The 24005-nt window shown below is 48.6% G+C and overlaps 3 protein-coding genes across 10 annotated transcripts in view; 1 reads left to right on the plus strand and 2 right to left on the minus strand.

Annotated features, from left to right (window-relative positions):
• Positions 1-1840: 1840 nt before the first annotated feature.
• Positions 1841-11008, minus strand: ZBTB6 (zinc finger and BTB domain containing 6). Its single transcript, XM_082208959.1, has 2 exons — positions 10800-11008; positions 1841-6462 (listed from the first exon to the last, which is right to left on the minus strand). Exon 2 carries the CDS (start codon positions 6450-6452, stop codon positions 5175-5177), a length of 1278 nt encoding a protein of 425 aa, XP_082065085.1. The 5' UTR covers positions 6453-6462; positions 10800-11008; the 3' UTR covers positions 1841-5174.
• A 3232-nt stretch (positions 11009-14240) lies between these two features.
• Positions 14241-21107, minus strand: ZBTB26 (zinc finger and BTB domain containing 26). 7 transcript variants are annotated; one of them, XR_014215881.1, is made up of 3 exons: positions 19091-19407; positions 15330-18735; positions 14241-15116 (listed from the first exon to the last, which is right to left on the minus strand). XR_014215881.1 is itself a non-coding variant. In XM_082208952.1 (2 exons), exon 2 carries the CDS (start codon positions 18723-18725, stop codon positions 17382-17384), a length of 1344 nt encoding a protein of 447 aa, XP_082065078.1. In that variant the 5' UTR covers positions 18726-18735; positions 21085-21107; the 3' UTR covers positions 15703-17381. The 7 variants fall into 7 exon arrangements, 6 of the variants coding, with proteins under 6 accessions (XP_082065078.1, XP_082065081.1, XP_082065080.1 ...); XM_082208952.1 differs by lacking the exons at positions 14241-15116; positions 19091-19407 and adding an exon at positions 21085-21107 and having other exon boundaries at positions 15703-18735; XM_082208955.1 differs by lacking the exons at positions 14241-15116; positions 19091-19407 and adding an exon at positions 20594-20717 and having other exon boundaries at positions 15703-18735.
• The window catches only part of RABGAP1 (RAB GTPase activating protein 1), a 100171-nt gene continuing 97060 nt past the window's right edge, over positions 20895-24005 (plus strand). The window contains exon 1 of one of the 2 annotated variants that reach the window (XM_082208851.1): positions 20895-21057. The gene's annotated coding sequence lies outside the window, so the exon portion shown is untranslated. The remainder of the gene's footprint in view (positions 21058-24005) is intronic. The other variant, XM_082208850.1, reaches the window with a different exon arrangement.

Genomic DNA, 24005 nt, shown 5'->3' on the forward strand with positions numbered 1-24005 from the left:
CCTTTTCTAGTTTGGTGTTAATTTCCTCCACTGTTCTTGCAGTCAGCAGACAGTGGTCCGCGAGTATCCCCGCATAGAGTGGTGCCCTCTCAGGTAGTAGTTCAAGAGATGGTTCATGGGCGCTCATCTCAGCGTTCTCCCCTGGGTGGTCTCCACCCATTAAAGCGTCCCACCTATCTAGGAATGAACTCTGTTTGATGTGGTAGGTGCTGGATTTGGGGCTCTTACAAAATCATCCAGTTAACTCTGCTTGCACTTCTGCTATGGGCTCACTTGTGTAGATGAAGCCAATGGCTTCTTAGACATTTTCACAGAGATGCAGCTGCCACTACTTTCAGCTGTAAATCAGGAAGCTCGGAATCCTTCCAGGTTTAGGGCGTTTGATCTCCTCTCCTGCTGATAAGTAGTTGGTAGACTGAGTCCAGCTGGAGCTAATTAAGGCTTTCTCTGGGATGTTGCCTAAAACTTTTAGCTTGAACTTTGTGATTAAAATAATTAAGAAAAAGATACTGATTGATAAAATACTAGAATACCAGTAAAAGCTCTTAAAATGCTGATAAAACTAATAAAAACTAATAAAACCTTCTTTGGGAAGGTTCTCAGGCAGGGTAGAAGGAGAAAGAACTTGCCCAGGTGAAGACCACCTGGTGGAAACCCTCACACATATCGTTCTCAATTGTAAATTATATGCTGATCTCCGTCAGCAATTTCTAGATCAACTCTGTATCCCCAAATGGAAACCAGAGTCGGAGGTCATACATTTTCTGTTACTGGGGAATGATCAGGAGCTAGTGGCTAAATATCTCTCTTTGGTTTTTTGTCGTCGAAATACACTGCAGACATCTGATCTCCCTGGAGACCAAGAGATGTGATGATAGACTGCTCTGCCTCCTTCCTTTGAGCAAATGTTTTGTGCCACTGGGGAGGTGGTAATTCTGTATTGATTTGTTTTGGATGTTTGTATGTGATCAGAATAAAATCCAATCAGATGGCAACTCGCAGATTAGGGTTGGGGACCTTAAATGCTCCCCAGGCCCAACTGTTTGTGCTGAACTTATATGAGCTTGTAGTAGTCTGGAGGCACCAGCCTATATCTGAAATACAGTGGTACCTCGGGATGCGAACAGGATCCGTTCCGGAGCCCCGTTCATATCCTGAAAGGAACATAAGATGCGACGATGCGTCTGCGCGTGCGCGGGTCACATTTTGCCGCTTCCGCACATGCGTGTGACGTCATTTTGAGTGAAACATGGGAGTAACGCGCTCCGTTACTTCCGGGTTGCCGCGGAGCGCAACCCGAAAGCACTCAACCTGAAGCACATTCAACCCGAGGTATAACTGTACTATGGTGTGTTTTTTTAATTGTCTTCTTAGGGACCTGAATGGATTTGGATACAGCATTATGTGAATAGGAAGAAAAAATATAATTAAAAGGAACATAACTGTTCACTAAGTGCTGTTGAAAATTAATTTATGGTGCTCATACATTTATGAGAAGCAAAATTTTAACACAACGCTCATGGTGATTCTTCATATGTAAGTCAAACTGGGATTTGCTTCTTAGCAAGTGCATTTAGGGTTTCAGCTGTAAACTCCCAAGTCTTTTTTTCTTAAGAAATTGGTGCATTGAAATGGCAATATTTATTGAAATGTGAAGCTTATAGATCAGGAGGCACAACTTAAAAGAGCAACATCAAGGAACTTCTAACTAGTTAAGGAAACTGGTTTGATTTGTGCAAAAAGGCCTCTCTTCTCTGTGCAAAACTACGTATGTGTTCCAAAAGAGTTCAGCATGGTTTGCAGTCCTTTCAGTTCATTCAAGAGCATCAGAAATATGTCCTTCAGCTGTGGGAAAACTTTATTTTCACTACAAGTCATTTGGAGGGGGATTGGAAATGCAAGTCAGCTGGCAAGTCAGCCAAGAAAACAGGATATCAAAGCTGCCATTCCAATAATTATGCCCTGAAGACAAAGCAGGTAATGAGTGACAACTTGTAAAAATTAGCACTTAACACAACTCTTTTACAATGGGCTGGAGAGAGGAAGATAAGCCTTTAAACAGGCAGTAGGACACCACTCAAATACAGACTTTTCTGTTAAGCTAGAGCTTGTAGCATACCAAAAAAATTGACATCCAAATTTACAAAAAGCCAAAACCAGCAGATCATATAAGACAGAAAGCCTAGGTCAGTTTAAGGCTGTGAACACACATTATGGGATGCAGGTGGCGCTGTGGGTTAAATCACAGAGCCTAGGGCTTGCTGATCAGAAGTTTTGGAGGTTAGCATCCCCATGTGCTTGGTCCCTGCTCCGTTGCTCAGTCCCTGCTCCTGCCAACCTAGCAGTTCGACTGCTCCTTCGGCCAATAAAGCGAGATGAGCGCCGCAACCCAAGAGTCGGTCACGACTGGACCTAATGGTCAGGGGTCCCTTTACCTTTACACACATTTTATTTTGCATTTCCAGTGTGCTCCCACTGCTGGTTTGGGAAGCAGTGCGTCGTTCTATTTCTTACAAAGTGCTGTGTTTTGATGCATTTCCCCACAAACCAGCTTCAACCCAAATTGAGAAAAAATAACAACTTGTATACCTTATAAGCTGGTAATGTCTACACAGCTTCTGTTACTGTATAAACTGTGTGTATACTATATTTTGTCAGGATAGATGGAGCTGACTAGAAACAAAGGTTGTGGCAAACTTTTACAACAATAGGGGGGAAAGGACATGGCACTTAATAATGCCAAAATTGGCAAGGTGCTACACGACATGATCATGTCCAGTGCCTCTGCAAGAACATCCATCATCCAACTTGACCAGTAACAGCAGCCATTGCATCAGATTCCTGTTGGATAAAGCATCGAGGACACCACAGCAAAGCTATGCGCCATACAAAAGCAAAACCTGCCTCAAAATAGAACCAGATTGGCTGGAAACTTGGGGAATTGTTAGATAATGCACCACAGCACAAAAACGCGGTTTCAAACCATGGATGCTCAGGGTTTTTGCATTGGCCCACCTCTAACTCACTATCGAATCACACATCATGGCCATAAGCACAGCCTGCACACACAATAAACACGGACCCACGGCTTCCTGGCAACACTGTGGGCGAAAAACATGGTTTCGAAGCACGCATCCTCATGGATCCTCTGGGTTCTGGCATTGGGCCACCCCAAACTAACGATCAAATCACACGTCATGTCCATGGGCACAGCCTGCACCAAAAAAAACACACGGATCCACGGCTTCCTGGCAACTGTACTGTACTGAAACGACTCAGTGCCCAGACCTCTCACTCCAAGCTGCCTCTCATAAAATTAAGATTGTGGGTGACTTGGGTCCCACCAGCACTATGCTTTGCAGCACACCCAAGCACCCTGTGAGGAGGGCAAAATTTCTGTTATAGGAAGTCAGACCATGGGTTCATGCAGCTGAATACTGTCTACACTGACTGGCAGCAGCTGTAAAGGATTTCAGGCAGCAAGTGTCTCTCAGCTCTCCCTGGAGATGCCATCGGGTTTAGAACCTGGGACCTTCTGCATGCAAGTCAGATGATCTACCCCTGATGTAGCCCACTGTACTTTCCCTAAAATGGGTGGGGGGGTGTTTCCCTCCACACCCAGAATCACCATTTAACAACATCCTCACTGGCTGCAAACACCAGGTGCTCCCAACATGCGATAGCCCACCAAGTCTAGGGGGAAGAGAGAGAACTTAAGCTGTAGATAGTACCTTCTTTTTTATGACACAACATACAAAGGTAAGCCAGAGTAACAAATGGTCTAAAGAAACAACAGTGCCATAAATTTCTGGTCTTTTTCACCACCATCCTTAAATACCAGACCTCTGAGGCCTATTTTCATCAAAGAATTAAACAGCACTTAGGAAATCCACAAGAAAATGAATATATCATATAGAGATAGCCTAACCTGTTCACTGAGCGGAACGTGCCAGCACCAACGCACACCAAACCAGTCCACATGTTTCAGCCAGAAGGAGCAGAGCAAAATCTTCAGCTGAAACTGATCTGGTTACAATCACACTCTTGGGCATCTGATTGGTCCTCCTGACTGCCACTGGCCTCCCCCAGCTAAAAGTTCTAGCTTCTAAGAGAAACATTAAGCTGTAATCTTCTTTTAAGAAACAACAAAAGATAAAGCGTGAAAGTGGTGTCACTGCTCCATGCAAACACAAAATCCAACAGCATTCGTTGCAGCTGCACAGTTTTCCTGCCATGAGAGAAATCAGTAACAACCCATTAAATATTTAATTCACAGTGGCCTCCACTAAAACACCAGCGGTCCAAGACTTAATTTTTCTTTCAAGATTTGGGCTCAAGTCGTCTTGCAAAAAGTACTACTACTAGTAATAATAATAGCAATAGTAATTAATAATAATAATAACATCATAATCACCACCAGCAACCAAAAAAACTAAGTGCTGTGCAAAAGTAAAATAAGTCCCCTAAAGTTTTTTTTTCCTTCACCCCACACATCTGTTCATCCCTTGACAACTCACCCCCCACCCCCGGAAAGGGATGGGGGGGGAGGAGATGAATTTTGTTCCATTTCCTGTTTGTGTATAGGATGTTCTCATCTCGAATGGGCAACTGGTTCTCCAACAAGCCTCCATGAACATCACCAGCGGAAATGTTGTGCTACATCTAAATACCCATCTTGTAGGGTTGAGATCCAAAAGAGAGGTTGACCTCTATACTTGCAAAGCAGCTGACCTTACTGCACACTAGAGATGCAGTATTACAGTATTTTAATATATATATTTTTGGAAACCGCCCAGAGTGGCTGGGGAAGCCCAGCCAGATGGGCAGGGTATAAATAATAAATTATTATTATAGAGATGGAGAACTCCTTTGGCTCAGTGGGCCAGATCTTTACCTCCCCCCACTTCACGGGCCAACTGTGCATTTTGATGGCTGCTGACAGATGGTTGGGTGGTCCCACTTTTGTCAACATTTGGGGTCTACTTTGCAAAGCAGCACCTAGCAGAATTGTACCAGGCGCTCCCACCCATCCACTAATGTCAATCAGTGATTTCGGCAGATGGGCAAGTGGGCGTGGTCTGTGGGAAACAGCCTCGCAGGGTGATGTGGAAAACCCCTCACCTGGTGGGCTGGGGGTTTCCCAAGCCTGCTCTACAAACCCTCCCCACCTCCCACTAGTCGTAGTCTATTCTGACTTCTGTAATGGAGTCAAAGGTGGCTTTGTCCACGCTGCCCCTCCCGTGTACAGATGTCAGGTGCTTCTTGAGGGCAGACTTGTGCTTGAAGTCCATGTCACAGCAGTGGCACTTGTAGGGCCGGTCCCCACTGTGGATGTTCAGGTGGTCCTGGAGGGTGCTTTTGGCTGTAAACGTCTTCAGGCAGACCATGCACTGGAAGGGACGGATGCCCATGTGCCCGCGGATGTGCCGGTTCAGGTTCTTCTTCTGCGTGAATGTCTTCCCGCACTGCAGGCACAGGAACAGCTTGTGCATCTTCAGGTGGCGGAGATAGTTCTCCAGGTGGAGAAATCCCCTGGGGCACTTGGGGCACTGGTGCCGCCACGAGTAAGCAGAGTCCCCTGGGCTCTGGAACCCACCTGTGGCCGTTCTGTTGGCTCCTTCCGGATTCTCCCCGCCAAAGTCTTGGAACTGATCCCTGGGCACTTCTGTGACCCTGCTCTCCACCGTTGAATTGATCAAAGAGTGCTGAGTCTCGGGGAAGTACAAGTTTGATTTGGAGGAGGTGCACGGCTGTGGAAACTGCTCACCTTCCACATTAGGAGCGCTGACGGAATCCATTCGGATAATGCAGATTTCGTTGTCCTTATAACCTATCTTGACAGTTGATATCTCAGGGCTTTTAACGTTCTTTGTTTCTGATAGCAAGCTCTGCTGAAGGTCCCCCTTTTCCAGTTTTATAGGATCCTCTGAATTCACAGGGCTGTCTTCAGAAATCTCAATGATTTCACAGTCTTTATCAGGGCAGCCATCACTGCATTCCAGCTCCTTCTCGGAGGAGTGGCACTTCTCAGGGCTGGCCGCCCGGCTGCCCTCCACGGCCGCGTCAATCTCCAGGTACCTGGACAGTGCCTCCGTGCACTTTTCCACAATGTGCACCATCTGCAGGTAACTTGCAGCCGTAAGGTACTTGAGAAGCTCCTTCTTCTTCACTTCCAGAGCCCCCGTGTAGCAGGAGAGGAGCAGCTTCCGGCCTACCTCGGCACTCTGCAAGATGGTGATTCGCACCTGCTTGGACTGGGTGAGCAGGAACTGGTCCCGCATGAACGTGGAGCAAGCGGCGAAGATGACTTTGTGCCCTTGGAACTCCGTGTCGTTGATGTAGATGGAGACATCGCAAAATAGGTTCTGCTGTCTCAGCAGGTTCATCTTCTGCAACATGGCGCCCCCCTGCTGCTCAAACTGGAAGTGCAGCACATCCGAGTCGGCCGCCATAGTGGTGATTCTGTTTGGGGAAGTGGGGTGGTGGAAACAAAAGAAAAAAGAAAGGTGCATTCCATACAAAGATCATCAGGTTGTTGTTTGTTTGTTTGTTTGTTTGTTTGTTTGTTTATACATACCCCGCCCACCTGGCTGGTCTTCCTCAGCCACTCTGGGCGGCTTCCAACAAAATATTAAAATACCGTAATACATCAAACATTAAAAGCTTCCCTAAACAGGGCTGCCTTCAGATGTCTTCAAAAAGTCTGGCAGTTGTTTTTCTCTTTGATATCTGGTGGGAGGGCGTTCCACAGGGTGGGCACCACCACCGAGAAGGCCCTCTGCCTGGTTCCCTGTAACTTGGCTTCTTGCAGCGAGGGAACCGCCAGAAGGCCCTTGGAGCTGCACCTCAGCGTCCAGGTAGAACAATGGGTGTGCAGACGCTTATTTGAATATCCTCCACTGCACCCCGACGACAATGGCCTATTTTAGTGGGTCCTACAATATTTGTGACCTGAGGCAGCTGCTTCACTCTATCTCATAGTGGAATCCTGCCAGGCAGCTGAAGGGTGAAATATTCATGACAAACAAAACATCTTCACACAATGCAGAGTTAAAATTACTGAATTCCCTGAGGCTAGATGTGCTGGTGAAGGACGCAGGTAGCGCTGTGGGTTAAACCACAGAGCCTAGGACTTGCTGATCAGAAGGTCAGTGGTTCAATTCCCCGTGACGGGGTGAGCTCCCGTTGCTCAGTCCCTGCTCCCGCCAACCTAGCAGTTCGAAAGCACGTCAAAGTGCAAGTAGATAAATAGGTACCGCTCCGGTGGGAAGGTAAACAGCGTTTCCGTGCGCTGCTCTGGTTCGCCAGAAGCGGCTTAGTCATGCCAGCCACATGACCCGGAAGCTGTACGCCGGCTCCCTCGGCCAATAAAGCGAGATGAGCACGCACTAGATCACTGCAGTCTGCAGGAGAGCTTCTCCTGTAAGGTCCGAAGACCTCAGAAGATCACTCCATAGGAATTTGGAGCAGGGCTTTTAGTGTGGCTTCTCCTGTCCTGTGGAAGCGTATTCCTGTTGAGATACAATCAATAACCCACTATGTGCCCATTCCAGAAACAGTCAAAGACATTTTTATTTAGACATGCTTTAGTGGCTGGATAAATGGGTCTTTATCCCAAGTGCCCACCGGTTGCAGCGGTTCTCCACCTGTGGGTCCCCACATGTTGTTGGACTACAACTCCCATCATCCCTGAGCTCCGGCCTTGCTAGCTAGCGGTGATGGGAGTTGTAGTTCAACAACATCTGGGGACCCACAGGTTGAGAAAGGCTGGTAGGGTTTTAGTCTTGTTTTAAAAGTATTTGCTGCTTTTGTGTTTTTGACTGTTTTAAATGTGTGTGTGTGTAAAGCCCTTTGGAACAGTAGTTTAGAATGTGGTTAATTAATCCTAATAGTATTTAGAAGGCTTTAAAAGAGTGGTGGCTGACTCTCATCCCAGGGGCTTAGTAAGGCCTCCAAGTGAACGTTTCTAGCAGCAAAAACTCGCCAATTTTGGGAGTGGCAGCAAAAAGAGAAATACAGTAGAAACAGTGTTGGTAGTGGAAAGAGGAGAGGGGTGTGTTTGTGACAGTGTAGAGTGTACACACCCACCGCTGGCATAAGGTCTCACGAGGGTTGGCCAATGGTGGATGCAGCCTTCAAGCCAAAAAAGAAGGCTCTCATTGGCTACTAGTCATGATGTGAGAAACGAGTAGTGCTGTGGTCTAAACCACTAAGCCTCTTGGGCTTACCGATCAGAAGGTCGGCGGTTTGAATTCGCACGATGGGGTGAGCTAGCAGTTTGAAAGCATACCAGTGCAAGTAGATAAATAGGTACTGCTGTGATGGGAACGTAAACGGCGTTTCCGTGCGCTCTGGCTTCCGCCACGGTGTCCTGTTGCACCAGAAGCGGTTTAGTCCTGCTGGCCACATGATCCGGAAAGCTGTCTGTGGACAAACGCCAGCTCCCTTGGCCTGAAGCAAAATGAACGCCGCACCCCGTAGTTGCCTTTGACTGGACTTAACTGTCCAGGGGTCCTTTACCTTTCTTTTCTTTTTTTTACTAGTCATGATGGCTATGCACTGCCTTTAGGATCAGAGGCAATGTGCCCTGGGATACCAGTCACTGAGGGGTGTCAAGAGCAGGAGAGGGCTGTTGTGTTCATGCCCTGCTGTGGGCTCAGGAAGCAGGATACAGAACTAGACAGAGCCCAATGGGACTCTTCTTATTTTATTAAATGACAAGCGGTCCTGTGGCACCCTAAAGACTAACACATTCATAAGCTTTCGTAGACTACAGTCCACTTCATCAGATAACATGAAAAATCTGTGAGATGCATGGATTGCCACTGCAAATAAGGCTAAACCTTTTGCCTCCTGCCTTTGCAACTGTTTCCAGAGGGATATTCACAACTATATCTTGCAGAAGAATGCACAAAACAGTACTTTGCAAAATTGCAAAATTCCAGTTGTTTTGGCTACATGTCTCTTGATTGTAAAGAAAAGAAATTAAAACCCTCAATGCACTTTACCAAAAGGGCAAAGGAATGAGATATAAGGGAAAACCGTGAAACAGCTCTTTTATACATTTTAGACATTTAGTCTCGTCAAAAGACAAACTCAGCAGTTCCAGAGTGTAGGTGCTGCCACACTAAAAGATTTCAAATCTGGAATGGGTAATGTACAGTATTGCACTTTTAACAGCACCAGTTCTGCAGATTTAAGCATTCAGTTGGGGATGTATAGCGTGATATATCTGTAAGATACATATCCCTTGTACCTACGGGACTGCCTCTCCCGGAATGCCCCACGGAGGACCTTAAGATCCATAAATAGCAACACCCTAGTGGTCCCGGGCCCTAAGGAAGTCAGATTAGCCTCAACCAGAGCCAGGGCCTTTTCAACACTGGCCCCGGCCTGGTGGAACGCTCTGTCTCCTGAGACCAGGGCCCTGCGGGATCTGATTTCTTTCCGCAGGGCCTGTAAGACAGAGTTCTTCGGCCTGGCCTTTGGCTTGAAGTCAATTGGATTCCCTCCCCCTCTTTCATTTTTCCTTTCTCCTTCTGTGATGTTTTAATGTTGTATTTTAATCTTGTTTTTAAGTTGTATTCATTCAACTAGTTTTTATTATTGGTTGTTAGCCGCCCTGAGCCCGGCTTTGGCTGGGGAGGGTGGGGTATAAATAATAATAATAATAATAATTATTATTATTATTATTATTATTATTATTATTATTAAAGCGATCTCACAGGTAAACTGGTCCCAAACTCTTAAGGGCATTATATACTAGCAGTATATTAGTATACATTGAACTTGACCATGCGTTATATATTTAAAACATTCAAGAAAACAGGAATATCAGCCAATACAGATGGAGTCCTCTGATGCTTTTAATCGCTCCAGGTTTCCTTCCTTTGTGGCCCCCCCCCCCCGCCCGGAACTGATCCATCCCAAGTGCCGGTCTTTGGGATTAGTCACCATGTTTTGATTTAACCAACATCAAAAGGAAGCGCAGTTCATTTACTCCCCCACTGCTCTAAGTTGGTGTTTGTGTGTGTGTATGCGCGCGCGCATGCTGGAGGTGTAAATGGCTATCAGACTTTGAAGGGCTGGTATAACTGGACCAAGTTCGTCAATTTTGTCTAATTAATTAAACTGCATAGTTTTAGTTGACATTCCAATAAATGCACAATTCATTGTGACTATTTTGAACTTTGCTGTGCTACGATCTTCCTTAGTGGGTCATGCAAATAGCTTTCCATAGGGTTGGATAGGGGGGGGGCAGTGGGGGTGAGTTCACGGCACTAGGTGTGGTGGAGCACCAAATGGGTTTGGGAACCACTGGCTTAGCAACGGTGCAGCAATATTTAGGGGCGCTTTTAATGTTTGATGTATTACTGTATTTTAATATTTGGTTGGAAGCTGCCCAGAGTGGCTGGGGAAGCCCAACCGTATGGGTGGGGTATAAATAATAAATCATCATCATCATCATCATCATTATATGTGCTTCAGCAGGTGCAGCTAATTTTGCCAGGATGGGGAAGAGGAAAACAAAACAAAATAAAACAGCATCAGCAGCCCTTTAAAAATTCCCTCTTCTGCACAACAGCCCTGCTCTCTGCCTCCTGCCTGAGAGGGGTCAGGACCAACATTTCCTTCAAGGATGGAGATGCAAGCTTATTCCAGGAACTCCTTCAGGTGGGACAGCTCCCTTCCAGGCATCCCTTTAAAGCCCTGGGACCTGTCAGCTGAGGCTGCCTTGCACTCTCTGCCACCTCCCCTCCCCCACACGCAACACCCCCAATTCCCTGCTCCTTGCTCACCGGTTGCTGCAGTCAGGGGTGTGGAAGAGGTCCAGACTGAATGCTTCCCAGGCAAGGGTGCAGATGGCTCAGGCGAAGGAATAAACTTCCGGCAGTCCCTCCGAGCATCACCTCTTCTCCCACTCTAACCCGGAAAAACATCAGCAGACCCATAGCCTCCCAAAATGCATGCACCTTGTTCCTGATTGGCTGCTCCTGCAACTTTTTCAACCAGCAGGGAGGGAAGAGGTAACAAAAGGCACACCACACACACACACACACACACACACACACATACACACGCACGCACACACACACACCATCCCAGAGGACATCTGCTGACTGCAGCTCTGGATATGTAATTTTTGGCAAGCAGCGCAGAGTCTCTTTCCAATAACACAGTTCCTTCCCACATTTTCTTATGAATTTCTATCCCTTTTCATATATTTGTATCCCATTCCCCTGTGAATATATGGGACGCAGGTGGCGCTGTGGGTTAAACCACAGAGTCTAGGACTTGCCGATCAGAAGGTTGGTGGTTCGAATCCCTGCAACAGGGTTGCTCAGTCCCTGCTGCTGCCAACCAACAGTTCGAAAGCACGTCAAAGTGCAAGTAGATAAATAGGTACCGCTCCGGCGGGAACGTAAACGGCGTTCCCGTGCGCTGCTCACGTCCAAGTGCAAGTAGATAAATAGGTACCGCTCCGGTGGGAAGGTAAACGGCGTTTCCGTGCACTGCTCTGGTTCACCAGAAGTGGCTTAGACATGCTGGCCACATGACCCGGAAGCTGTACGCCGGCTCCCTTGGCCAATAAAGCGAGATGAACTCCTGAGTTGGTCACGACTGGACCTAATGGTCAGGGGTCCCTTTACCTTTTACTCCTGTGAATGGAACTTAAATGCACCCCCTCACCCCAAATATATGCTTACCAGTATCCAGACAGCTGCCAGTGCATTCACTATCATTTTATTGTTTGTGTTCGGTTCTGTATCATTTAATCTACCTGCCTCTATGGACAGAGGCACCAATGCTTAAAAATATCAAGTTGTTTCGTGGGAACCATGGGCAGGGAGAAGGCCCTTCCAGGCTTCCCACAAGCATCTGGGTAGCCACTGTTAAGAGCAGGGTGCTGGCCTTGGTGGGCTCTCTTTGGCCTGACCCAGCAGGGGTCTTTTTATGTTCAATATGTTCATGCTTTATTTTATCTATTTCATTAATAAACTACCTAACATATATATATATAAAAGCAGCATACTCAGAATGGCTTTCAACAACAATTTAACTAATAATACCACAATATAAAAGTTGAATGCTATGTAAAACTAGCCTTATTTAAATGGGGGGGGGGGGCACAGACCCTAAGCAGGGCCATTCCCTGTGAAAGAAAACTAGTCTAAGTGAATGAGACTCTTGCCTCACATTATGGTGGTCTCTAATTTGCAGGCTGAGGATGGGGAAACTCTGGCTCTTCAAACACTGCTGGGCTCCCAGGTCCCGTCAGCCCCAGAGAGCACCCAATGGCCCCAATCAAAAACTGCCACGAACAGGCTTTGTTGGGAGGGAGGGAGGTCTGCCTAATCTAGCCTGCTGGCCTTCAAATGGTTTGGAGGGAAGCCCCAATCAGCCTCCGCAGCAGGACTGCATGGTGCTGGGGCTGATTGTAGTCCCAATCATCTTCCCCCAAAATACTGTTACAGGTTTGGGGGTCAATCTGGATGATACCTGGGGGGGTCCCCTGCAGGCCTGTGATCCTGAATCCATGAGGTTTGCACTCTAGTAGTATGCCAAGCAAGTTTCTTCGTATGATAAGGGTCTTGGTTGACCAACTAAGTCCTGTTATTCACCATATCCAAAGAGGTTGCTGTGCTGCCACAGACCAATGGCTCTGCCATTTCCACCTCATTTGCCTGGATGCTTTGGGGTTGCACTTAATGATACCAAGACAACACTGAGAGAGCATCTTTCTAATCAGCAGGCCAGAATGGGAAACGACCTGAAGTTAAAATGTATACTTTTTTTTACTTTCCAACGATTCCAAGTACCAGTTTCTGGAAACCATAAGAGGGCAGAGGGCTCTTTGTGCTGCTCAGGTCCTGCTTGCAGGTTTGACCACTATATGGTGAGAGGATGCTGGACTAAATGGGCCCCCTTTGGCCTGATTCAGCAAGTTCTTCTTAACATCCCAGTGCCTTTGATGAGCTGTAAACTCTGGAGAGTCTTTCAGATCTCTCTCCTATAGCCTGCTGACCTTTTTCTTTATTTCTAAGACGGCATTATTTTACATTTTGGACAGATGGCTGTGTTTGTGCATCTTTAGATTCTGTCTAAGCTGCCTTGAACATCAATGTCTAAACAAAAGGTAAGGTATAACTTTCAGTGAATATGTAAGATAGACAGATAGAAAGATGATAAAATGGATGTATGGATGGTCTCCTCCCTTCCCCCTGCACTAGTGGTTAGTTATATTAGATTGAGAGGCTTGCATAATGGATAGAATACACCCCCCCCAAGAATTGCACTAGTATGGCATTTGCTGACTGGGTCCCCTCCACTCATTTTAGACTACAACTCCCATCTGCCTCAGGCCACAGCTTTGCCTACATTGCCTCATTCATTTTTAGAACAGCCCCTTATGTTAGTCCAGTATTATCATTCCCGTGTTAACAGGCTGGGGTTGAGAGGGATTAGCCAAAATTCCACCTAGAGCATGCAGTACATGGGGTTCAGAGTACTGTTTAGGGGGACTGGCTGCTTTGTGCATTAGTGCTGGCTGGAGGAGATACATATTTTATAGCAGTAAATGGCTCTAGTGTTTGTGTGAATGGCAGGAGTGGTATTGTGAGTGGTTGCGGCAAGAGTGTGTTTTATGTTAACTTGTATCAGGCTGGCTGCCTAGTGCTTCCCCCCTTCATCTCTAAGTTACAGTATATAGATGCAGATAGTACAGTATGCATATTCATTATGTTTGCATTTGGAGTAATCTTAAGGTAAATCACCTAAGCTTGAGATTAGTGTAATTTATGCATTTTGATTTTCCTTACTGTAAGGAAAGCGCTGATACTGGTGAATAACAAGCAATCTGTAAATGTACTGATTAAACAAATAAGGGTCACTTGGTGTGTTTGTGGCTAAGATGAGATTCAAGCAGGCAACCTCAAAGGTCATTAACTTGCAAAGGAGCAAGCAGGCTCCCGATAGTTGCTTTGCAGCCATGTATTTTTCTGCCCCATATCTCATGTCACCTATGTCATCAGCTGTGGGGCAGCAGTTTGTGGGTTGAGGTAAAACGGCCTCAAGGGCCAACTTAGGAGCCCTGCTGGGCTAACTTGGCCCATGGGCCAGAGGCTCCCCACTGCTGATTTAGCCACTCCCCCCCCGGGCTCTCTTGTAATGAGTAACATTCTGCTCGGAAACTTCCCCTCCCAACCTTGCAAAGCAGCTCACAATGATCACGGATCACATTTCACATTAGGAGGTGGTGCAGTTGTTTTATTTCGAAGCCACTGTGATGACTTGGCACACACAATGTCGAGTGGTCTTTTGGTCCTGCATACAAGAGCACATTCACAGATCAAAAGCAGCCTATGTTCTCTCCAGTAGAGGTATTTGCAAAGCTTTTACCCTATGCTGATTCACAAGGGGCCCAACCCACTCGCACTTGCTGACATGGAGAAAAGGGGCGGGGTTATGATGGTTGTGGCTCCACCCACATTTCATCATGAGCCTCCCACCCCACAGTGGAACTCCCGTAAGCCCCAGTCGACATTGCCAAAGATCATGGATGAGGGGAGCTGTAGCCCAGGAACATTTGGAGGGCTACAGACCCGCTGCCCTTGTGCTGGACACTTTAAGGAGGACCCGACTGGTAGCTGAAATAGGAGTCACCCCTTCCCCAAATTAATGCTTACAATTCCCTCCTGTCTCACAACAGGGGAAGCAGGAGAGATGAGAAAGTGAGACAAAGACCCTGGTTTGCATGTAAAGCTGAAGAAAACTATGGCTAAGTGTATGAATGGGTGAGTACTCACAGCATAAACAGCCTCAAATGTTCCTCCATCTTCCTGCTCTGCTGCATCCTGCCAGAGCTAAACTCTAGGGCGGATACGCTTGACAAACTGCGATCAATAAACTACGAACAAACTTTGGCTACAGCTCCTGGCTTGCTTGAAATCAGACACAGCAAACAGCCAATATTAGACCAGAATGCTAAGCCAAACATGGCAAAGCAGCAGCAGCAGGGCTGGTGAGAAGTGAAGCTTGCGAGCTTTTGCTGTGAATACCTAGACACTCTCTCATTCACATTTAAGTCATAGCTTGGCTTAGTATTACAGTGGTACCTTGGGTTACAGATGCTTCAGGTTACAGACTCTGCTAACCCAGAAATAGGACCTTGGGTTAAGAACTTTGCTTCAGGATGAGAAGAGAAATTGTGTGGCGGTGGCGGCCCCATTAGCTAAAGTGGTGCTTCAGGTTAAGAACAGTTTCAGGTTAAGAACGGACTTCCAGAACGAATTAAGTACTTAACCCGAGGTACCACTGTATGTGTGAACTTGGCCAAAGAGGATGGGAGAACAAACAAGGTGTGTGGGGCGGGAGGGGGTCTCAGCTTGTGGCACTCTCCTGCTTTTCTTTTTACTTCTTGTGGCACCAAGAATGAGTGGATGTGGCTCCTGTGGGCAGATGCCAGCAGAGGCCCCAGGCGAGGAACAGCGCATGCAGTCCAGGTGAGGCGTGGAGGGTGCTCTTCACCCTCCGCGCCTCCTGCCCCCCCCCCCGGGAGAGCGCTTGAGCGCAAAGTGGGGGCAGGAGGTGCAGAAGCACTGGCCCACCGGTTGGGGCCTCCATCAGTGGATGGGAGAGTGCTTGTGTGCTGCCCGAAGCACGGGGAAGGTCATCTTCACCCTCCCTGGTATGCAGCTCCCGCCACTAGCAGGCTGCAATGGGGATCTATGTGGGGAAGGGGCTGGTTTGTGCCCCCCAAACTGTGTGCCTGGACCACAGCCCCCTCAGCTTTATGCAAAATTGAATGCTATTCCTTCCAAGTCATGGCAGCACGTATCACCCTCCCTTGCAGTTCAGCCTCACAACAGCAGTGAGAGAGACTCCCTCAAGAGAATCCCTGTTCCATTTCCTGCTTCCAGCTCTCAGGCCGGAGTAGTCTGCAAAGAGAATGGTGCAGAGGGACAGGCAGCCCAGGGTCGGCCTGAAAGAGACTCCCATCCTGCTATACAGGCCTGACTGCAGGGTGACACTGATGCTATAACTCACAATAAATAAATATTTAACCATTATTTGACTGCTCAAGCGTTCTTCCCTCCTCACAGGTGTGATCCCAAAGTCAGCTTGGGAGGTAACAATCTGCTAACCACCTTGGGTTCCTGCGCCTTTAAGAGCTCTGATGTCTTGGAGGTGTGGTAGGGGGCCAGTTATGCCAACTCCACCCACCTCGCCACCTGCAACAGGACATCTGAATTATCTCACAAGTGCCTGCAGGATTCCAAGCAGCATCCACAATGCAGAGTGAGATCCTGGCCCAGGCCCAAGAGCTTGCAGTCAGTGTCATGGAAGGAAGGGCTCGAGGGTGAGGTCAAGGACTGAGGAGGTAAAGGAAACAAAGAGACACTGCAGGTGAGGACAGGAATAGTCAGGTGTGGCAAAGGGAGGCTCCAGGAACAAGCCTGGAAGCCACACAAAGCAGAAGAGGGGGGAGCCTGGCAGGCTGCTGGACAGAAAAACGGATGCCACTTCCGATGAGAGGAACAACATGAGAGAAAGGCCCAGAAGAAAACAAAGACAACTGGGGCATGCAAGTTTAGCCTTTCTAGTCTAAGCACATACTTTCCACAAAGGGTGGGGTGGGTTGTTGGGGACAGGAACTCAGCCTGGGCAGAGGCACGGAGGCGATTGCCATATTCTGTAGCAGCAGCCTTCACCCATTTTAAATCAGGAAAGCGACTTCACTCACAACAGTCAAACAAGTTTAGGGGTGAAAATGGTCAGCTAGAGGGTAAGAAGAACAGAAGGCAAGTATCCAATGTTAAACAATACAGTTTTAAAAAATCACAGATGGACTAACAAATATTAAGAGCTTATAATTATCCAGTGCTTTCTCCCCATAAGAACTCAAAATCCCCCCCTCCCCCCCGTTGAAAAACATATCTATCACAGGGTATGTCTGTATTTACTCCTTCGGCCCACAAACTGGTAGCTGCTTCTTGGAGGTACAATTCAACTACCCTTCAAAAAAGGGGGGCCATCCAGCGCTGCCTTACCTAAATATCAAAGGAGTCAGGCTTATGCCTCTGTTCTTTCCACACTAGGGACAAAGACACTTGGAGTCACCAAACACATCAAACCACTCTAGGGCAGAAGACTTGCTACAATTTTCAGTTCAGCCCCCACAGCTCATCCAGCAGAGCCTCTTGGGCTGATGTTGTTGTTGTTGTTTAGTCGTGTCCGACTCTTCGTGACCCCATGGACCAGAGCACACCAGGCACTCCTGTCTTAGGCTGATACCCAAGTCCAAAGCCTGAAGCAGCTCTTCACGGCTCTTCCTGCCCCAAGGCTCATAGAGAGGTGCTCCATCACCCATTTCAACTCGCTCAGGCGCTGTCACTCCGCAAACTGAGCACTGCCTGTGCCAGTTTCCCGGTGTCCAGCACCTGACTGGCCTCGGCCTGCTGGCAGCCTTTTGAGTCTGTGCCTGAACTGCAGCTGAAGGAGTCAAAATCCACGGCAATGTCCTGGACATTCCTCTCATTGGCATTGTCAAAGCTATTCTTGCCATGGAGCTGCTTGAGGTGCTTCCTAAGGACGGGCTTGTGGGCAAAAACCATGTCACAGTAGTTGCATTTGTGGGGCTTGTCCCCACTGTGCAGGTTGAGATGGTCCTGTAAGGAGCACTTCTGCGAGAAGGTCTTCCCACAGATCTTGCACTGGAAGGGCTTGATGCCCGCATGCACCCGCATGTGCCGGTGCAAGTTGCCCTTCTGTGTGAAGGTCTTGCCGCACAGCAGGCACATGAAAAGCTTGTGCATCTTCAAGTGGTTGGCGTAGTTCTCCAGATGCCGGAAAACACGTGTGCACTTGGGGCACTGGTGGTGCCACTGAAGGCCTTTGTCCACCCCCCGGTTGCTGGTGCCAAACATGTCTTTGGAAGCCATGATGAGGCTGTCTCCCCCCATGTACGAGAGGGTGTAGTTGTGGAGTTGGCCTTGCTCCAGGTCGCCAGCTCGGTTCTCCACCGTGGAATTGATGAGGGAGTGCTGAGGCTCTGATGAGTGGAGGCTGTTCTGCTGCTCTGAGGAAATAAACTGGTTCTGGTCCTTCTTGCTTCTGACCTCTGCAACCTCCCCAATGGACTCCACCTTCACAATTTGGATGTCGCTATCGTCCATGTCCAGGCTGTCTTCAGAGGGTTGGATGCATGGAGAGTCTGGAAGCAAGGAGTCATCTTCCTCCTCCTCCTCCTTACTCCCCATCCTTGGGCACTCGTTTGGCTCTGAAGAGTCAGTCTGCTGCGGCTGCTTCCCCTCCTCTTTGTTTTCAAGCTGATGTTTTGGCCGGATGAATTTCCACAGGGCCTGTGTGCAGCGCTCCACAATGTGGCTCATCTGAAGAAAACTAGCCGCCGTCAGGTAGTTCACCAACTCCATCTCGGGAAACTCCAGGACACCAGTGTAGCAGGACAGAAGCAGCTGCCTCCCAACCTCCGAACTCTGGAGGATAGAGATTTTCACTTCCTTGGAGTCATTCAGCAGGAACTGATCCCTTAGGAAAGGAGAGCCAGCAGCAAAGACTATTTTGTGGCCGTGAACCTCAAGGTTGTCTATGTGGACCGTGACATCACAGAACTTCTTCTCTTCCCTCAGCTTGTCCATTTTTTGCAGCATGGAGTCCCCATAGTTGTCGAACTGGAAGTGGAGGCTATCAGTTCTCTTGGTCATGTTGACAAACCTGAAAGGGGCAAGTGGATGAAAACTGTGAATGCCACAGAAAGAAATAGTTTCAAGACTGTACTAGCTTTAAACCAAAAAAGATTCAGACATCAGAAACACAGTGGTGATCTACGACCATAATCAGAGACCTGCCACTTTCTTCCCCTGTAGCTCTCGTAATGATCACATCATCACAATAATTACTGTTTTCTCAGTTTCCCTGCTTGTCCCAAACCCAATATTGCTGAAAGAAGTGACTGGACTGTGGAAATCACATTAGCTGTTGGAAAGTACCTTAGAAATTAGGTTATTTGCAGTGCAACCACGAATGCATTTACTCAGGAATAAGTCTTACTAAGTTCAGTGGAGCTTACCCCCGGATAAGCATGTACAGGAATCCAGCCTTACAAAGAAACAAAATGGAAAATAAACATAATAACTGTGGGGGGTGGGGAGGTGTTTCTGAGCAAGCAAAGCAGCACAGATGCACCATTTCATCCTAAACCTACCAATGACATTAAGCACCGAAAAAGGCAAAGGCATCAACCTCTTCACTGTAGGTTTTGAAAGGGAGGCTGGACAGCCACTTGTCAGGTATTCCTTAGCTGTGATTATTGCACTGCAGGGGGCTGGACTAAATGGCCCTAGATGACACAGCTGGTGTGGGATGGTGCTGAGGCCACAACTCAGAGATGGAGTACCTGCTTTGCACACAGAAGGTACCAGCTGAACCCACTCCTCCCCAGAAAGATACACAGACGCCTTCTTGAAGGTCACCAGCTCCCCACGTGACTGTACTTTGGCTCTTTCAAATTCAACACTGAGAAGAGAGGATCACTGCAGTACTCACACACAAACATAAGAAGAGCCTGCTGGATAAGTGGTCCATCTAATCCAGCAACCTGTTCTCACAGTGGCCAACCAGATACCAGAACATGACCACAAGAACACTCTCCCCTCCCATGGTTTCCAGCAGCTAGTACTCAGAAGCATTATCGCCTCCCCTCAAGGAGGTGGTACAGAGCTATCCTGCTCAGCAGCCATTGACAGTAGCTTATCTCCTCCATGAATTCAGCTAATTCTCTTTAAAAGCCATCCAAATTAGTGACCATCACTGCCCAGGGGCAAAACACGAGCATAGGAAGAGCCTGCAGGGTCAGGCTAGCGGCCAACTCAGTCCAGTCACCTGTCCTCACAGTAGGAGGACGAAAAAGGGAAACCCGCAAGCAGGACCCGAGCACAAAGGCTGCAGTCTTCCCTCCTATGGTTCCAGCACCTGGCATTCAGGAGCATTTACTGTCTCAGACCATGACGCAGAACATAGCCATTGTGGTTGACAGCATTATCTCCTCTGTGAATCCGTCCAGTCCCCTTTTAAAGCCACCCAAGTTGGGGTGAAGAATAGCCCCGCAGCTGAATCAGGTCCAGTGTGTGTGGGGAGGTTATCTAGCGCAGCCTCCGTCCTCACAGCCCCCAACCAGATGCTTATTCTAGGAAGCCCAGAAGCAGCGGCACAAGAGCAGCTCTCCCGTCCACATTAAGCGCGCTGTCAAAACAACCACCACCCTCAAGTCCCACTCCGCGACCCCCCACGTCCCCACTCCCTCCTTTTAGCCAAACCACGCCTCTCAACCTCCGGCTGCATTTACGGAGCAGAAAAACGGCGGCGGCGGCGGCGGACCGCTGTCATGAATGCGGAGGGCGATGGTCAGCTAGGCTCCGCCTCGTAACGCCCCCCCCCACCCGCAATCGGAGCGCTCCTGAGGTGGGACAACCTCCGCCGGGTCTAGTGGCCGCGAGTTCCACCAGCCAACGGCTGGGACGGGAGCAAGCGGGGAGGATCGCCGGCCCCCCACAGACCCCCAGCCTCACCCCACCTCCTCTCCGCCTCCCCCAGGCGGCGCAGCCACGGGGCTGGCCCGAGGGGCGCGGGAAGGACCGCGCGGCCAGCGGAGCTCCTCCGCCACCTCCTCCTCCTCCGCCACCGGAAGCTTGAATCCCCGCAACCCCCCCTCCCTCCCCGCAGCCCCACTTCCGGCGCCGCTTCTTTCTTTCCAGAGAGGAGAGGGATAGAGGGGTTGCTAAGGAAGAGGACGGGACGGGGGGGGGCGGGACCGGAAGCCCCGGGAGCCGGAAGTGGCCGGGCGCCCGTCTTCCGGCCGAGCCCCGGTCACGTGAGGGCGGAAGGCGGGGAAGGAGGCGGAGGCGGGGGGCGGGATCGAGGTTGCGAGGCGGCCCGACTGAGGCCCGGCGGTGGCGGCGGCGGCGGCTGCGCTGCTGCTGCTGCTCCTGCTCCTCCTCTTCCCGCTGCCCGAGGAGGCAGACGGAGGCCTTCGAGAGGGTAAGCCGGGCGCCGCCCAGCCCGTACCGGAGCGGGGCTGTGGGGCGGGAGGGCGCTGGCCGCCCCTGAGAGGATCCGGGGCTGGGCCGGCCGGGGGGGCGGCGGCAGGGAGGGAGAAGCAGCCGCCGCCCTCGGGCGCCTCACCCCCGGGAGGGTCGTCGCTCCTCTGTGTGGAAACAGCGGTTGGCCGGGCGCTTAGCCCTCCCTGGGCTCAGGGACCGAGGGGTGGGTGGGGCTGGGGGCCGGCTCTCCATTATTTATTATTATGGGTAGCTATGACATGTATGTGCCGTCCTACACCCGTTAATCCCAGGGCGGTTCACAGCATGGAAATGAAAGGTTAAAGCACAAAATGCGTAATGACAAGAACAAAACAGACCAGTAACCCCCCCCCGCCCCAATTCCAACAAACCCCTTTCCAAGGATATAGGATGTCAGTCAGCTCAAGGCCTGTTGAAGAAGGTTTGCCCCCCCCCCTCCCCACGGCACCTAAAGGTGTATAACGATGCTGCCAGGGAGTTTATGGGAGAGCATCCCATAAACGGGGAGCCACCACAGAAAAGGACCGTTCTGTTGTTGCCACCACCCTCCGGACCTCTCGCAGCGGAGGCACAGGTGACAATTGCAGGGTTTGGGTTGATAAATTTGGCCCATGCATAACACTTACAAACGTTTGTCATGTCACCCCTTGGTCACATTTTCTCCAAACTAAATGCTTTCAGGTTCTGCAATCCTTTCTTGCTTGGCTACAACCCCTTATGTGGATTCCTGCTGCTGGAGTGTAACAAAATCTTCCTTATATTACTTATTTTAGCAATAATTCCTCTTTGTACAGTTGCTTTTTTATGGATCTTCTCAGTAGATACCCCTATAAATGTAGGCATTCATATTATTATTTTGCACCCTTTCGGCTCACCTTCCTATGCGGCGGGACCACCCGCACCTAAATCCTGTGCTGGTAACTCCTATCATTCTTGACCACATTGCTGGGTGGGGCTGATGGGAGTTGGTGTACAGCAATTTATGGAGGACACCAGGTTCTGCATTCCTGACATAAAAGCTACTGCTGTTGTCACGATAATGCTCTCTTGGAGCAGGCACACAAAGAAGGGCCTCATAATTTGGCATACAAATGATGTTAAATAAAAATAAAATATTTGCAGTTGCGTTGGGGTGCTCCTGTTGCTCCTGCCAACACCTGGTGTTGCTTTGGCGTTGCATGTTCTCTGTGCTGTCTCACCATTCCCAAAGACTCCAGTGTGGTGGAGAGTATCGCATGAGAAGTGGTGAGGCCCAAGTTGAAGTCCCCTTTCAGTCATAAAACACAGTGGGCAACCTTGGGCCAGTCGTTCTCTTTCTCAGCCTGACCACAGGATTGTTGTGAGCATAAAAGCGGGGGGGGGGGGAGTAGGCCCCTGTTTGCTGCCTTGAGCTCCTTGGAGGAAAAGTGAAAGTTAAATTTACAGAATAAACTGGGTTGTTGTTTTTGTTGTTATTGATGATACTAAAAAATAATAACCATGACACAGTATTATTAGCAGTGATAACAATATAGTGGCTGTTTGTGTTGTGTTTCCACTAAAAAGTACCTGAGACAAGTGCAGTAAAATTTCCGTAGCTGCGTTTCTTTGTCTCAGGCAATATTTCGGTGTCCATGGTATGAACCTTCACATGTTTTGGGTTAATAGTCCACAGAACAGCCCTGTAAGTTATGCTGGTTTGAGTAGCTCTGCAGTGTAAGTATGTGTATTGTAGGGGAAGACTGAGAGAAAAGTAGCCTTCATAAAGGTAGCCAGTGATGCTGCAGCTGGGGTTTTAATTGGGGGCCTTTTTCAGTACAGTGGAACCTCGAGTTGCGGACGTAATCTGTCCTGGAAGCACATCCACAACTCGAAGCGTTCGTATCCAGAAGTGCCACGTCTGCGCAAAGGGCGATTTAGTGTTTCTGTGCATGTGCAAAGCGCGATTTAGCACTTCTGCACATGCACGAGCAGCAAAACCCGGAAGTAACCATTCTGGTACATCCGGATTGCCGCGGGACGCAACTTGAAAAGACATAACTTGAAGCAGACGGAACATGAGGTATGACTGTACAGTAACATCTCTGTATGTGTCATGTGCATAAAAGGCCCTGAGATGTAGGCTGGTACTGACTACTCATGCAATGGTGAGTTGATAGCTTGAGCTCTTAACTCATGGATCTTCTCAGCTCAGACCCTCATTCTGTACCTTGATTGAGGGGAACCATGGAAGTTAGAAGATTTGGGCTGCTGACCTAGTGTTGTCCCAAATGGAAGAGGATTGCAGAGCTTTGCCAAATCCTTAGGAAAAGCTGATTGAAAAAATATTTATCTTGGATTTTGTATTTATTTATGTAATAAAATTTACACACTGCTTTAAAAGCTTCAAAGTGGTTTACAAAAGATAAAACAGTACCCTCGTACCTTGCTTCTCTAATGGCTTAGTTGCCGAACAAATTGGCTCCCGAATGCAGCAAACCCAGAAGTAAGTGTTCGGGTTGGCAGACGTTTTTCGGAAGCCGAATGTCTGATGCAGCTTCCGCTTGAGTGCAGGAAGCTCCTGCAGCCAATCGAAAGCCATGCCTTGGTTTTTGAACGGTTTTGGGAGTCAAACGGACTCCTGGAATGAATCGATTAAGTTCGAAAACCAAGGTACCACTGTAAAATCAAGAAAAATTTACAACCCCACTTCAGTACATACAAAAGTTAGAATACTAAAGCAAATTAAAATCACCTCACCTTTCTAGGCATCTGGGTGGGCTTTTCTAAACAGGAATGTTTTTAGTAGATGCCAGAAAGAGTACAGTGAAGATGTCTGCTTTATCTCAGTATGCAGGGAGTTTTGAAGCATAGGGTGCCATGTTTTTCTCTTGTAGGTGAAGACAGGAGAATAGGGAGGTTCTTGAGATGGTTTTCCTTCGTGGTGGT

This window comes from Podarcis vaucheri (assembly GCF_965113315.1).
Source record: "Podarcis vaucheri genome assembly, chromosome: Z".
Taxonomy (NCBI): Eukaryota; Metazoa; Chordata; class Lepidosauria; order Squamata; family Lacertidae; genus Podarcis; species Podarcis vaucheri.

What these genes read in the sequence shown, in the direction of transcription:
- ZBTB6 (XM_082208959.1), bottom strand. Translation starts at nt 6,452, where the DNA reads ATGGCGGCCGACTCGGATGTGCTGCACTTCCAGTTTGAGCAGCAGGGG.
- ZBTB26 (XM_082208952.1), bottom strand. Translation starts at nt 18,725, where the DNA reads ATGACCAAGAGAACTGATAGCCTCCACTTCCAGTTCGACAACTATGGG.